Source organism: Aulonocara sp. 'chitande type north' Nkhata Bay, linkage group LG9, assembly GCF_057382095.1.
Source record: "Aulonocara sp. 'chitande type north' Nkhata Bay isolate Kocher_YH1m ecotype deep benthic linkage group LG9, A_spYH_male_GT1.1, whole genome shotgun sequence".
Taxonomy (NCBI): domain Eukaryota; kingdom Metazoa; phylum Chordata; class Actinopteri; order Cichliformes; family Cichlidae; genus Aulonocara; species Aulonocara sp. 'chitande type north' Nkhata Bay.
Genome location: NC_141352.1, coordinates 26940926 through 26953264, shown reverse-complemented (window position 1 = coordinate 26953264; position 12339 = coordinate 26940926). Strand labels below are relative to the sequence as shown.

General features: G+C 39.4%; 1 protein-coding gene across 1 annotated transcript in view; it reads left to right on the top strand.

The window, feature by feature from the left end:
- LOC147322265 (cadherin-12-like) overlaps positions 1–12339 on the top strand; it is a 100807-nt gene that overhangs the window by 74170 nt on the left and 14298 nt on the right. The window contains exons 7-8 of the mRNA XM_086306747.1: positions 3520–3773; positions 10521–10657. Coding sequence (XP_086162873.1) covers positions 3520–3773; positions 10521–10657 — 391 coding nt within the window. The remainder of the gene's footprint in view (positions 1–3519; positions 3774–10520; positions 10658–12339) is intronic.

Here is a 12339-nt window from a genome sequence, read left to right as displayed (position 1 = left end):
CCTTCTTGGGAAATTTCCCCTATGGCCTGCAGGTCTGATTTGATTCTCCCCAAGTCAAGCGTTGACACATTAGTACGTCTTCTCATTAACTCAGAGTTTCTCATTACCCCCTCCTGGTCCCATTTTATTCCAATTTAACCACAGCTATCCCAGACATACTTGGACCATCATTGGAACATTACTGTTTGCACTGTGGAATTTGCTCGATGGTTTGTCCATGCATTGTCTAATCTCCCGCTTCCATTTGTGAAGTAAATGAACTGCACTTTGCCCCCGTGTTGTCATCTCTTTTCATTTAATAGGAGACTCGATATCAAAACCTTTCAATCGTCTGCCATAGTACTCCATAAAAAGAAAAAATAATAAAGCCATAATAAAGCACTAATACGTGCTCTATCATGCCAGGGTGTTTGTTGTGTGTTTTTAGTTTTCAAATGCTAGTGTAGAATTTGAGAGCTCTGCTCTTTATTTTGATACTGTAGAAGAAAATATCCTGGGGGGGGGGGGGGTCTTTGTGCAATCAAATATTATTGGCAGTGTTTGGTAAGCTTAAAACAATATGATGGGGAGGGTATTAAAAGGTTTGGATTTTTTATATTATTTTTCTGGTCTCCTGTGCACTATATTTTAGTCTTCCACTCTGTTGAATTGTTACACACTGAATAAACATGTCAAATGAACTTAATTAAGTTTCATAATGAGCAAAATGTTATAAATGTGATAAATGTTGCATAAAATGATTCAGGGCAGGAATATTTTTATGACATTTAAAACACTTTCTAGTTGCCACATTGGCTGTTTCAGCTAACAAAGGTGAGTGTTTCATAATTATGAAAAGACACACATCTTTCAAAGAAATGCACCATACTATTAATTTCTTGGCATAAAACCTGGGACATCTTAATAAGTAGGAATTTTTGTCAAACAAAGCTGTTGTGAATGGGAGGGTGAATGTGAATGCACAGATTTGAGAGCACCTTGTAGTTAGTGGCTTGTGAGAAATGTTAAAACATTTGCAAATATGCAAATGCAGAGAGTATAACTGCAGAAGCAAAGAAGTTGAGAAAAAAAGAAACAAGAATATGTGAATCATAACTCATATGTGATAAATATGTAGTAATAACGAATAAACCAACCAGCAGTTTTAAGATATAGCAAGGTAACTTTTTGAGTCTGACAAAATTGGCTAAGCGTTGCTGCAGTTTAAGAGTGCCTTATTAAAACAGTCACATTTAAAATGCCTGAATCCACATGCAATTAAATAGCATTGCTCATGCTCAACTGTTTTCAGGCATTATTTAAGCAAAGTCATTTGTCAGCTGGAGCTCCAAGACACCAGCTGCGCTTGCTAGGAGATTTGTGTCAAAACTGTGGCAAAGTCGGTGTGTGAAAGGAGCATTTCCTCATCGCATCCCGCAAGACTGTCCTCAGCTAGCTGCGGATTACAAGAAAATTAGACAGTTATAAAGGGTGAGATTTTGGGCCTGTATCCTAATTGTGGTGATGCAGCATGTTGAGATGGAAAGCAGAGCTTCTCCCTATCCCCAGTGAGATTCTGGCTAATGAGGCCGGGCGTACACCTCCTGCTGTCCACAGGCCCACCACCGCCTTCCCTCCTCCTTCTCCACCTGTGCAAGTATTACTGTTGAACTATGCATGGCTGTCTACAGATGCCGGTCCAGGCACAGTATGATGTACTATGCCAGAGGGCCTATTATTAGTATGTTATTCATTTTGCTTTGTTTATGCGGGGTTTGAATCGTATAAATTCAGGTAATGAGAACTGTTTTAAATATCTTATTGGTGCAGTTATTTCAGTTCTCTCAAACATACTTTTTAAGAAACAAAAGCACAGAGATTTCCTTTTGATGCTGGTTTCCAGGAATTCACAGCAGGAAGCTCAGTAAACACTGACTGTTGTACATTTCAGACTACTTTGCAGGTGTCGGTGTAACTTTGGGGAAACTTCTCGCTTGATTGCGGCGATCAGAATTTGACTGACACCCACAATTAATTCAGTTTTTACACCAGACTGTTGCTTCAGGGAGCTCTGTCTTCCCTTGATGTTGTCACCTCTTGAGAGTGATTGAAAGGGACAGAGTGTATTTCCTGTTAAAGAATCTTATAGCTGTGCCTAGCCAGTTGCATCTGGTGCACTGTAATCAAACCAATCATGGTGGTTGATGGTCAATGATTGCTTTCAGATTGGCTTGCCTTCACATAGTGCTCTCGCTCTCTTTTTTCTTTTTTTTTTTCTTTTTATGGACACCTGCTGCAAGTGCAAGACTGTGAAGCCGTGGAGATGGAAGAGAGACAGAGGGCTTGAGAAGCATCTGTTATCACTGTGAAATCATGACTGCACAGCCTCTGATTATTTCTAGTGGTTGGACTCTAATTACATTGCTAATTCATGTGCATTTAATTTGGACAGATGATTTAGTCATATTCATTTTGCATGGCAAAAAAAAAAAAAAATCCTCAATTTTAGGCATCCTCCAGCTTACCCACTCTCCCACAGCCTCTGTCTCTTCACATAAGAACATTTTGCAGCCCTATTACCAGCTGTTTTCACTTGGTGTCTTCTGAAACAGCAGGCCAGAGAAGCCAAAGACCTGAGGCAGGGAGATAGCATTGCTGCCATAGTGGTTACATGTTAGTCAATTTGAAATACACAGAAAGGAATGTCTCTCATGTGACTCCCGGCCAGTAGAGCGTGACCAACTGCAAGCTCGCCAAGTACGGTTGGTCACACATGAGAGGGCAGGAGACAGGCAGAAGCACGAACACGGGTGTCATTGCTGTCGGATGTGTACACCTCATTCGCAGACATGCCGAGGCCGCTCATTCCACCCCTCGCTTTTCACTAATTGACCCTGAGCTGATATGTCAGACGCTCAAGTAGGAAGAACATATGAACTCTGAAGCTATTGTTTGAGAACTCTTGTATGTGGGGTGAAGTCCTGCTGAACCAAATAAGTGCTGCTTGACTTAATCACCCTGAGGGGGGGGAAACGTTGACCTGGTCAGGACCTGCAATATGTGTCTCATGAACTTGGTGCTACTGTACTATTAACTGCCAATTGACCTGTCATGTAAACAACAAGCATACACACAATCATTATCCTTCCTATCATATCAGTTGTTGCTTTTTTCACATGCATTTACTCTTTTTTTCGCAGGCAGGTGTGAACAATGCCGCTTGAATGTGTTTTGCCAAACTGAATAAATACAGGAAATAACACGTAATGCTGTTTTTTATTGAATGTGAAGACTGATGTTGACATTTGATAGCAGTTACTCATGCTTGAAAATGATAATATAACAAAAATGAAGTGAGAGGAAACTGCTGTCAACAGCGATGCTGATATCGAGTTGCAGCATTTTCCTCAAGAGCTCTTAGCACGTACATGATGAACACTACACCAAAAGTGCATTAGATCAGAAGTGCAAACACATGACACAATTATGATTTGCAAACAAGTTGGAGGTAAAAATTACTTCTTTTTTCCCCTCACTCAGCCTCTGGACTATGAAACAAAGAAGGCATATACCTTTAAGGTAGATGCTTCCAACGCTCACCTGGATCCAAGATTTCAGAGCTCTGGGGCCTTCAAAGACACAGCAACAGTGAAGATTAACGTTTTGGATGTGGATGAGCCTCCGGTGTTCAATAAGCCCTCCTATGTGATGGATGTGTATGAGGACACACCTGCGGGGACCATCATCGGAGCAGTGACTGCACAGGATTTGGATGCCAGCAGCAGCCCAGTCAGGTAAAGTTAAACTCTTCAGGATTAAAAAGTAGATCCTGTAGACATATATTTCTGCACATGGTGTTTAATCACAGTTCAGTTTTATCAGTTTTGTTATATCTCAGTGGTGGGAAAAGTGATCTGATTTATCAAAGGGTAAGCCAGTCTCAGGTTTCTTTCAAGTTAAACTGCCACAAATATTTTGCACACAGTGGAAACTGTCTGGAAAACCTTTGTTTTTAATGCCCCAGGAAGTGGTTGTATTTAAATCACAAACATATGTCTCCACAGTACTACACAAATGTCTTGAGTAACCTCTCATTTCTTTATATTCTGCAGAAAAATGGGAAATATGTGCACTGAGTTATTAAAACATGAGTATAATTCAAAGGTTAATATTTGGTGTAACCAGATAGTATAAGTAACTCCAGTACAGCCTGAACTCTCTTAAGCAAGGTTTCTTGTTATTTCTGTAAGCAGTTTTCAGGCATAGTTCTCCAGTCTTGTTAAAGGGCATACAATACAATTCTCTGGACGTTGTCTGCCATGATGAGGTCTGGACTTTGAAGAGGCACATTTTTCGAGCAGGATACACTTTTGTTGCATTAATAACATGTAAGGCATCACTTTTGTGCTGGAAAAATGACGCTGTTGCCAGTTAGATGCTTTCCAGATGGTATTGCATGATCCACTAAAATCTGGCTGGACTTTTCTGCATTCATAATTCTATCAATTTTAATCACATGCCCACTACCATTGGGTAAAATATAGCCTGGAATTTTGGAATTTTCTGTATAGTCAACTAAACTGTTGTAACAAGGTACCAAAAGATACAATTTAAAATAGTTTCTATGTTAAGTTGTGTGAAGACATGAATTAGGTGTGTTTTTATACTTATTCACAGTTTAATAAACTATAAGAAGCATATCTGTGAGGCTTCTCAGTCATCCAGGTCATCGTAGTGTAAGGAGCTTGGAAAGAAGAGCATCTGGAGTTGTACACCTGCATCTAAAGGACAAAATCCATTTTTTTGAGAATGCCAATGTCCACTTCTTGGACAGAGAAGACAGAGGGTTTGAAAGAGGAGTGAAAAAGCCATCTATGTCCACTGTGAACAACCATCTTCAAACAGAGGCGGTGGCTTACGACACCAACTGTCTGCCATCTATAATCCAGTTTTGAGATCCCTTCCCAGACACTTTAATGCCCACTCACATCTTAGGTCATTTGTTCTCAGTAAGTCACATGATAGGGTGGGGCAAGGTCTCACAACAGGTTCACCCAAAACTTTGGCTGATTGTGACCCACACCTGTTTTCACACCTTTGCTTGTGTGATTAGGAAGAGGAACAACAGGGGGTCCAGGATCCTCTTAGGGACACTCCCAACAGGACTTAAAAATCTGGGACTCTCCACCAGTTGCTCTTAGAACTGAAGAAACTTCTCAGATGAGAGGTTGAGAGGTGAAATATCTTCAAGAAATTTTAAAGAAGTCCAGACACTTTTAAAATATAAGAACAAAAGAAATAAAAAATGTGCCTGAAGAATGTTGCACAGCACTGTATATAATTCGAAATATTTCTCTTTTGTAGGAATGTTCAGAGACAAACTGCACTTGAAAATCAGTTTTTCATGCAATCAGTTATGCCACTGACCGAATATGATGCTGAATGAACAACACTTACTTCTTTTCTTAATTACTAAGATTAACAGACTTGTCAAGATGCTATGCATTTTGTGCCAACTTAATTATACTAAATTTGCATCGTCATGATGGTTTTATGTAGAACCTTGACAACACAGCTACATTACAGTGTTTCCCGTGATTCAGAAATCCCTGCCATTAAAAGAAACACATTGGTTGACATTATTCAGACTATAATTTGTACTAAATACTTGAGTAAAGTATGGTAGGATCTAAACGCGCATCCATCTTCAAGAGCTCAGGCTATTGAGCCAAATTGCCCTTGGTATTCTCTTGAGAATAAAAGTGTTAAATAGGGAAGTACTGTCATTCTGCAGCCGGTGATTGAAGGTTTTAGCTCTCTATTCATCGGTGTTTCCAGTCTTCATTCATCAGTGTCATCATAGCTTTAATCTTGAGAGTTTTGTCAGGTTTACTCATCAGTCTAAAGCCCAATCAGTCTATGTAGAACATTTGACACTGCCATCTAAAATCCTGCTAGGATGATCTGTTAGCAGGTCTACACTTGCCGGTAATGTTACACAACATAAGCAGCCTATTTGAACTTTGTAAGAGTTGTCATTAAGTATATTTAAATATTCTGTGTACTTTCAAAACAAAAATTAGTGACTTTAGTTTTTAATAGTTTATAATGACTCATTAAACTAAACTGAATGTATTGATCCCTGCCTCTCAAGCTGAACATTAGAGATACCTGTTGTTATGTTTAATTTGTTTTGCAGATAACAAATAGGGATAAAGCAGCAGGAACCTATGTAATTATGCCAACAAAGGCAGACAATTTGTTGGCACAACATCATTGAAAGAACACTACAAAGCTGGACATTGAGAGGCGATAGCACACTGGGAACAATAGTGAGCAGTATGGACATAATAAGCCAGCCCTGACAGAAGAAAGCAATGACCAATGCATCTACTGAGCTGAGGTTAAAGATTATGGCCAAACACAAGGTATCAACCCAACTGAAAACGATCCGGAGCTGAAACGGAACAATTTTGAAGAATATGTGGGAAAAAGAGTTGTCACACAACACAAACTCCAAGTGGCTATTGGACCTAAGAGCACACCTCCCAGAACAAGAACCAGTCAACTTCACAAAGACAGACATCCACTTTCTGGAATGAAGAACTGGACAGTACCGGGACCCGGCACAAGCCCAGCCTATGAAAAAGCTATCTCCTCCTGAGATCCAGCCTGTTCATTTATGGCCCCTGTAGTCGACATACAAATCACAAAAAAAGTTAAATTGGAAGATATTTTTGCCCTTTGTTCTCAAGAAGATTTGGCGATCCATGATTGCCTGGCAGCACGAATAAGGGGCTGCTAATAGCAGGTATTCATCCAGACAAGGCAGAACAATCCTGATCATGAAGGATCCCCTAAAGGCAGGTAACAGCCAATTACCTGCCTCTCCACAGAACACAAATTCCTATCAGGCATTATAGCAACCAAGCCGATTAGGTATATAAGTCAACACGTGACCATGACCGTTTTCCAATGCTCAGAAGAGCATTGGAAAACCCACCAGACTGCCAAAGCATCAGCTTGTGGTTGATAGAGCAGACAGTAGGAACACATGTGAAAGGTAAAGTCCAAAGTGATCCCAGTGGTATTAGTTACATCAGAAGCTGTAACCCCCCAAACTGGGAGAGAGACTCCACCAGATTCTAAGCACAACATCAGAGGTCTCTGTCCAGAAGATTGCAGTTCTAGCAACAACTAAGACACTGGACTTGTTACTGGACACCTTTCATACTGTTTAAGTCCAGTTAAGAAGGAACAGGACGAACATTTTCACCAATCACTTTTAAAACTGTAGGTGACAAAGAGTGGACCTTAAAAATCTGCATAATTTACAAAATTGATTTTACAAAACAGATTTCATACCTTGTTTTGTTTGTTTTTTTCTTTTTCTTTTTCTTTATTTTTGTCAGGTGCAGGTTGTTTTCCCATAGACTTCTATATAAACATTTAAGATTGCATGCATCATTTTTTTTTAACAGTGAAGGAAATACTTACTGTATCATGCAATCAAAACCCAGATTGTACAGTGAATTACGTTTTACCTTCTCAAATCGAATCCCTTTTGTTGTATCAGTTTAGTATTGCTGATAAAGTATTTTCAAGACATTCTGAACAAAACATGTTTTCAATAAATCAAGGTTTACATACATGGCTGTGGATTCTACATAAATGCATACAGTATCATCACTTCACAGTGTTGTAGCTTGTAGTAAGTCTGCTTTGGACAATGCAGATGACATGTTTGCATTAAATACTGCTCAGAAGTAATAGATCTAAGAATGTGTTAGATGAAAGAAAAGTGTAAACCATAGCATAATATATCCATGTAACCTTACAAGGGTACTAAAAACAAATGGAAATTCATTCCCTTTGCTAATTTATATTATTAGAATTAATTACTCAGGTTTTAATTTCCTCTTTAATAGTTTTTTGTTGAACGCTGAAATCAACCACCTAGTTTATGAAAGCTGAAGGGTCCTTTATAAGGCGCTGCTGCTCTCTCCTGGGTAATTATCAGGTGAGACATTTTAACATTACAGCTCAGTTTTATAGATCTGACATGCCTCACTCATCTTCTGATTTATAATCAAGGCAAGATGCTCCTTTTCTTTCTCAATCTCTCTGCCTCGATATGCACCCGCCACTGCACGCACACACATACATAGAACGCACACTTACTCATGCTGCCCCATTTTCTACCATTAAACCTCAGTGGTGGATAACAATAGACTGTCCTTTGCAAAGACAAAAGAGTGCATTCTTAAAAATGTATGAGAACCCTTTCGCTTTTTAAAACATATTAGCTGCTCTTATTCAGGTGGATTGCTTTATAGTAATGGATTTCAGAGATGAATTACCAGAGTGTTACGCAAAAAATGGGAAAAAAAAAACATGTTGCATGGACAGTAGTTGTTTTATTATGAATATTTCATCCCAGGGAAAACAAAAGAAGAGAAGAAGCAAAGATTTGTACAACAAAAAACGAATGCCCTCTACTCTGTGGATCTCCACTTTGTCTCCAACATTTTAAATATTCATCAATACCACAGCTGACATTGTTCATTTGTGTGCCTTTAGAGAGCCATACATTCTTCACTTCAAAACAACGGACCCAGTGACCCATCATGCATAAGGAATAATGCTTTTAGACATTTAGACTCGACCAGTAACACTATTTAGCAGTATAGTGTCAAGCTATCTCTAGCTGCAGGGACAAAAAGGGCATCATGAATAGTGCATTGTTGGCTGATTCTATAGAGCTTCCTACAGCTTGTGTTAGTTTTCAGAACTTAAAGATGGAAAGGCCTCTGCCTAAAAAAGGCAGTAACACAGATCACAAGACTTTGAAGAGGCACATTGGTCATGGACTTTAAAATGCTACCACAGTAAAACCATAAACTCTAAAAACCAACGACTGTAGAAAATAAACTGAAACATGCCTTCCTTTTTTCCCTTAAATCACCTTGTGCACTGTGTGCAATGTGCACTGAAGTGAATTAACATCATCGCAATTCAAAGAAGGAGATAACGCCATAATTAATTTTCATATCTACAGCTGTCTGCACTGAGTTGATCTTAAATAGACTCTTTATATCTGTGATTTCTTATTCCTAGCTGTTGATGAGCTCTATTCTATTTAAAGATAACTCAGAGATTAGGACAATTACAAGTAAAACTATTTTACATGCTTTTTGTCCCACATGAATACAGAATTAATGTTTTTTTCATCTTTGTAATGCACTTTTAGAAACTGTGACTGATGTGTTGATACGTATTGTGTCGTTGAACTGAATACCAGCGCTGTTTGTTAATGAACATGCGATATCTTGTAATACCAACTGCATGGGCCACGGTGAAAGCAACACATGTGCTTGACTAGCAGGTTGACAACAATGATACCCTCTCCCCACAAAAAGCATAAAAATAAAATGTTTTACCCTGAGGAAAAATTACACCTATTGATTTTTTTGAACTTTTGATGGGAGTTTGGCTGTAATATTTATCAAAGAGACTCACACTAAACTATTTTGACACGATCATGTTCGCTTCAAGGCCGCATGCAATGCAGAGTTAAAGAGAAAATGGCGACTGAACCAAAACTAAACTGAAAATTTAATGGAACCCAAGCTCATAGAAAATATTACTCAAGTGGTGTTGTTATCAACCTGATTACAGTAAAAGACTTGAGGGTGTAAATGTAAGCCAGGCTTTTTTCTCTTAATGACTGAGTCAAGTCCAGTTTGAGGCTCTGTAGTGTGGAAAACAAGCATTATAAATATTCATGAGAAATAGCTTTTTAAGATCAAATACTTTGGCATGGAACAAAATGTTTTTTTTTACCAGGATAGTGGCAAAGACAGCCTTTTCTGTATGTAGTGAATGCGGACTCACTCCCATGAAAAATTAACTATCAGCCCTGTAGAAATGACCATGAGTAAGGCACCAGATTCCCATTACATCTCAACTGACCTAATTGTGAATGAGAATGAAAAAAGACAATCTATTTATTCCTGCTGGAACGCCATTGACGATCACAAAATTATTAATGAAAAATAGCCTTTTAAGATCAAATAGCATGGAGTGATGAATGGCGCTGTCACTGCCATGCGGTCTGCTCTCAGATCTCTTTTGCGTTTCATAGTTTGCATTCAGAGCAACTCAGTAAGACCAAAGATGCATTTCACAGAGAGGACATCATGCCTTCTGTTCTCAGACATCGAACCAACACTTTATGCCTTTGTTGTTAATTGAGCATGAGAGATTGATACGGTTTCAACTGTGCCCAAAATTCATTTATGTTCCCAAGAAAACCGTTAGCTCAGCATGGCCAAAGTACGTGTGCCCCATTACTAGATTGGAATGTATATGCGATCCTCAGCACATTTCCTGGAAATGACCATTCAGAATGAGTAATGAAGGCTACGCCAACATTACATTACACCTAACTCATATACATGAAGCTAGAAGGAAAATCGCTGTGGTTTAATTTGCTGGTTTGTGCTGCAAATGGATGTCTTTAAACTAACGTTTTCTTTCAGATATTCCATTGACTGGAAGACCGACTTGGACAGCTACTTTGACATTGATCCAGTGGAGGGAACGATTTCTACAAACGAACTTCTTGACAGAGAAAACATCGCCCAACACAATATCTCCATCGTAGCGACAAAACTCAGTAAGTATGACAATGAGATCAGTTATGATTCACGCAGGTGTCATTGTCCTTCCCCCACCTTAATCTGCGTGAAAGATTTAATGCACTTTTACTCAAGTCAATACTCAATCCCATTTTGCTGGAAAGGTTTATAGGTATCTATAAACTATGATAGCTCTCCCAGAGGGATGTGTCTTCAGGACATTGTCTCCTCTAGCATACTTGCCTTAACTCTGTTTTCATTTTTAACTGCCTCTTTTAGCACGTTTGATGTCACTGGCATTGGAAGAGAGCTTGTCTTGCCAGAGTCAACTTTTACTTACGCCGCAATAAAACGTGAACCTTCCACAGTTTAACAGTCCGCCGACGCAGCAGCATCGCAGCATGTTGTGAGCCAAGCTCGGAAAAGGATGGAACTAATGTGAAGCTGTGGCTTTAAGACATGTCATCAAGCTAATTATGTTTTTATGAAGGAAGTGGAGCAAATTTCTGGATAAATAAGCAAATCCATCGTCATCAAGTCATCAAATCTGCTAAGAACCGTCAAAGTCATTATCCCAGAGGCAGGCTGGTGCTCAATCAAAATTACACATGCTGTATATTCATTAGGACAGACTGTGAAATATGGGCTGTTAAAACTTGAGTCATTGTCGCCTTGGAAACTGATATTAGTCACTTCCCCTCAAGGTCATGGAAGTGACATGCTAATTTTGTTTTCAATGTGTGTGCGCCTTTCTTTGTGTGGCTTTTGTGCATAAGTGCCAAGAAATTGCAGGATGAGGTAGACTGAGAGGAAACAGCACAGATGAAGAGGAAGAGAAGCGAGATGGAAGTTTTAATAGGCAGTTACATGTTCAGTGTGTCATACTAGATGCAGGAATCAGGGGGAAGTTCTGCTCATTTTATCCTCACCCACCTGCGCTTCACTCCTTTCTTATCACCTCGCTACAAGTCGGGCTCTGATCCAGACCTCTGCCCACCCCTCTCAGAGGACCAATGTTCATCTACAGACAATGTTACTCACTGACAATAACAAAAAAAGAAATAAACAAAACTTCCAGAGCCAGTGTTTAAAAATAATAGTTGGACTGGTGCAGCAAGAACAGAGATAAAACCAGCACCCCAGAGTTTGTGTCCCAGCTTGAGTTCAAATCTGTGTTTGACCTTGAGTTAGATTTGGCAGTACTTTGTGTTCTGGGTATTGGATGGCTGTTATGGCTCCACTCTTCTGGATACTATTGTCATCGTTGGCATGTTTGCTGTCTGTTATTCAGGTCTTAAACCATGGATAACAACAATAAATACTAAAGCAAGGATGCCTTCAGTGCCCATACAAAAAAATCCAGTTGTTGAGGAGAGGTCACGCACACACAGAGAAAAAAAATAATTGTTCTAACTTATCTACAGTCTGTAGCAGCCCAATTTAGTATTGCACAGCAGTTTTCAATAAACAGTAAATTATTGCAGACCTCTGTATTTGACCTGCCTCGGTATCTACCGAGTGTTCTTGCCGCTAATGCTTTTTAACATTTATCCGCCCACACCTTTTATTCCCGTTACACTTGGTGGAAAGCATCCAGCAGTATCGACAGAGTTGCTGGATGGCATTTATGCTTTTGTTCGTCGGCGATAAACACCTGGTCACAACACCTGAGCTGGAGACACTTTAGTTCGGAGACCTTGGCGATCCGTCTGGTCGTCTG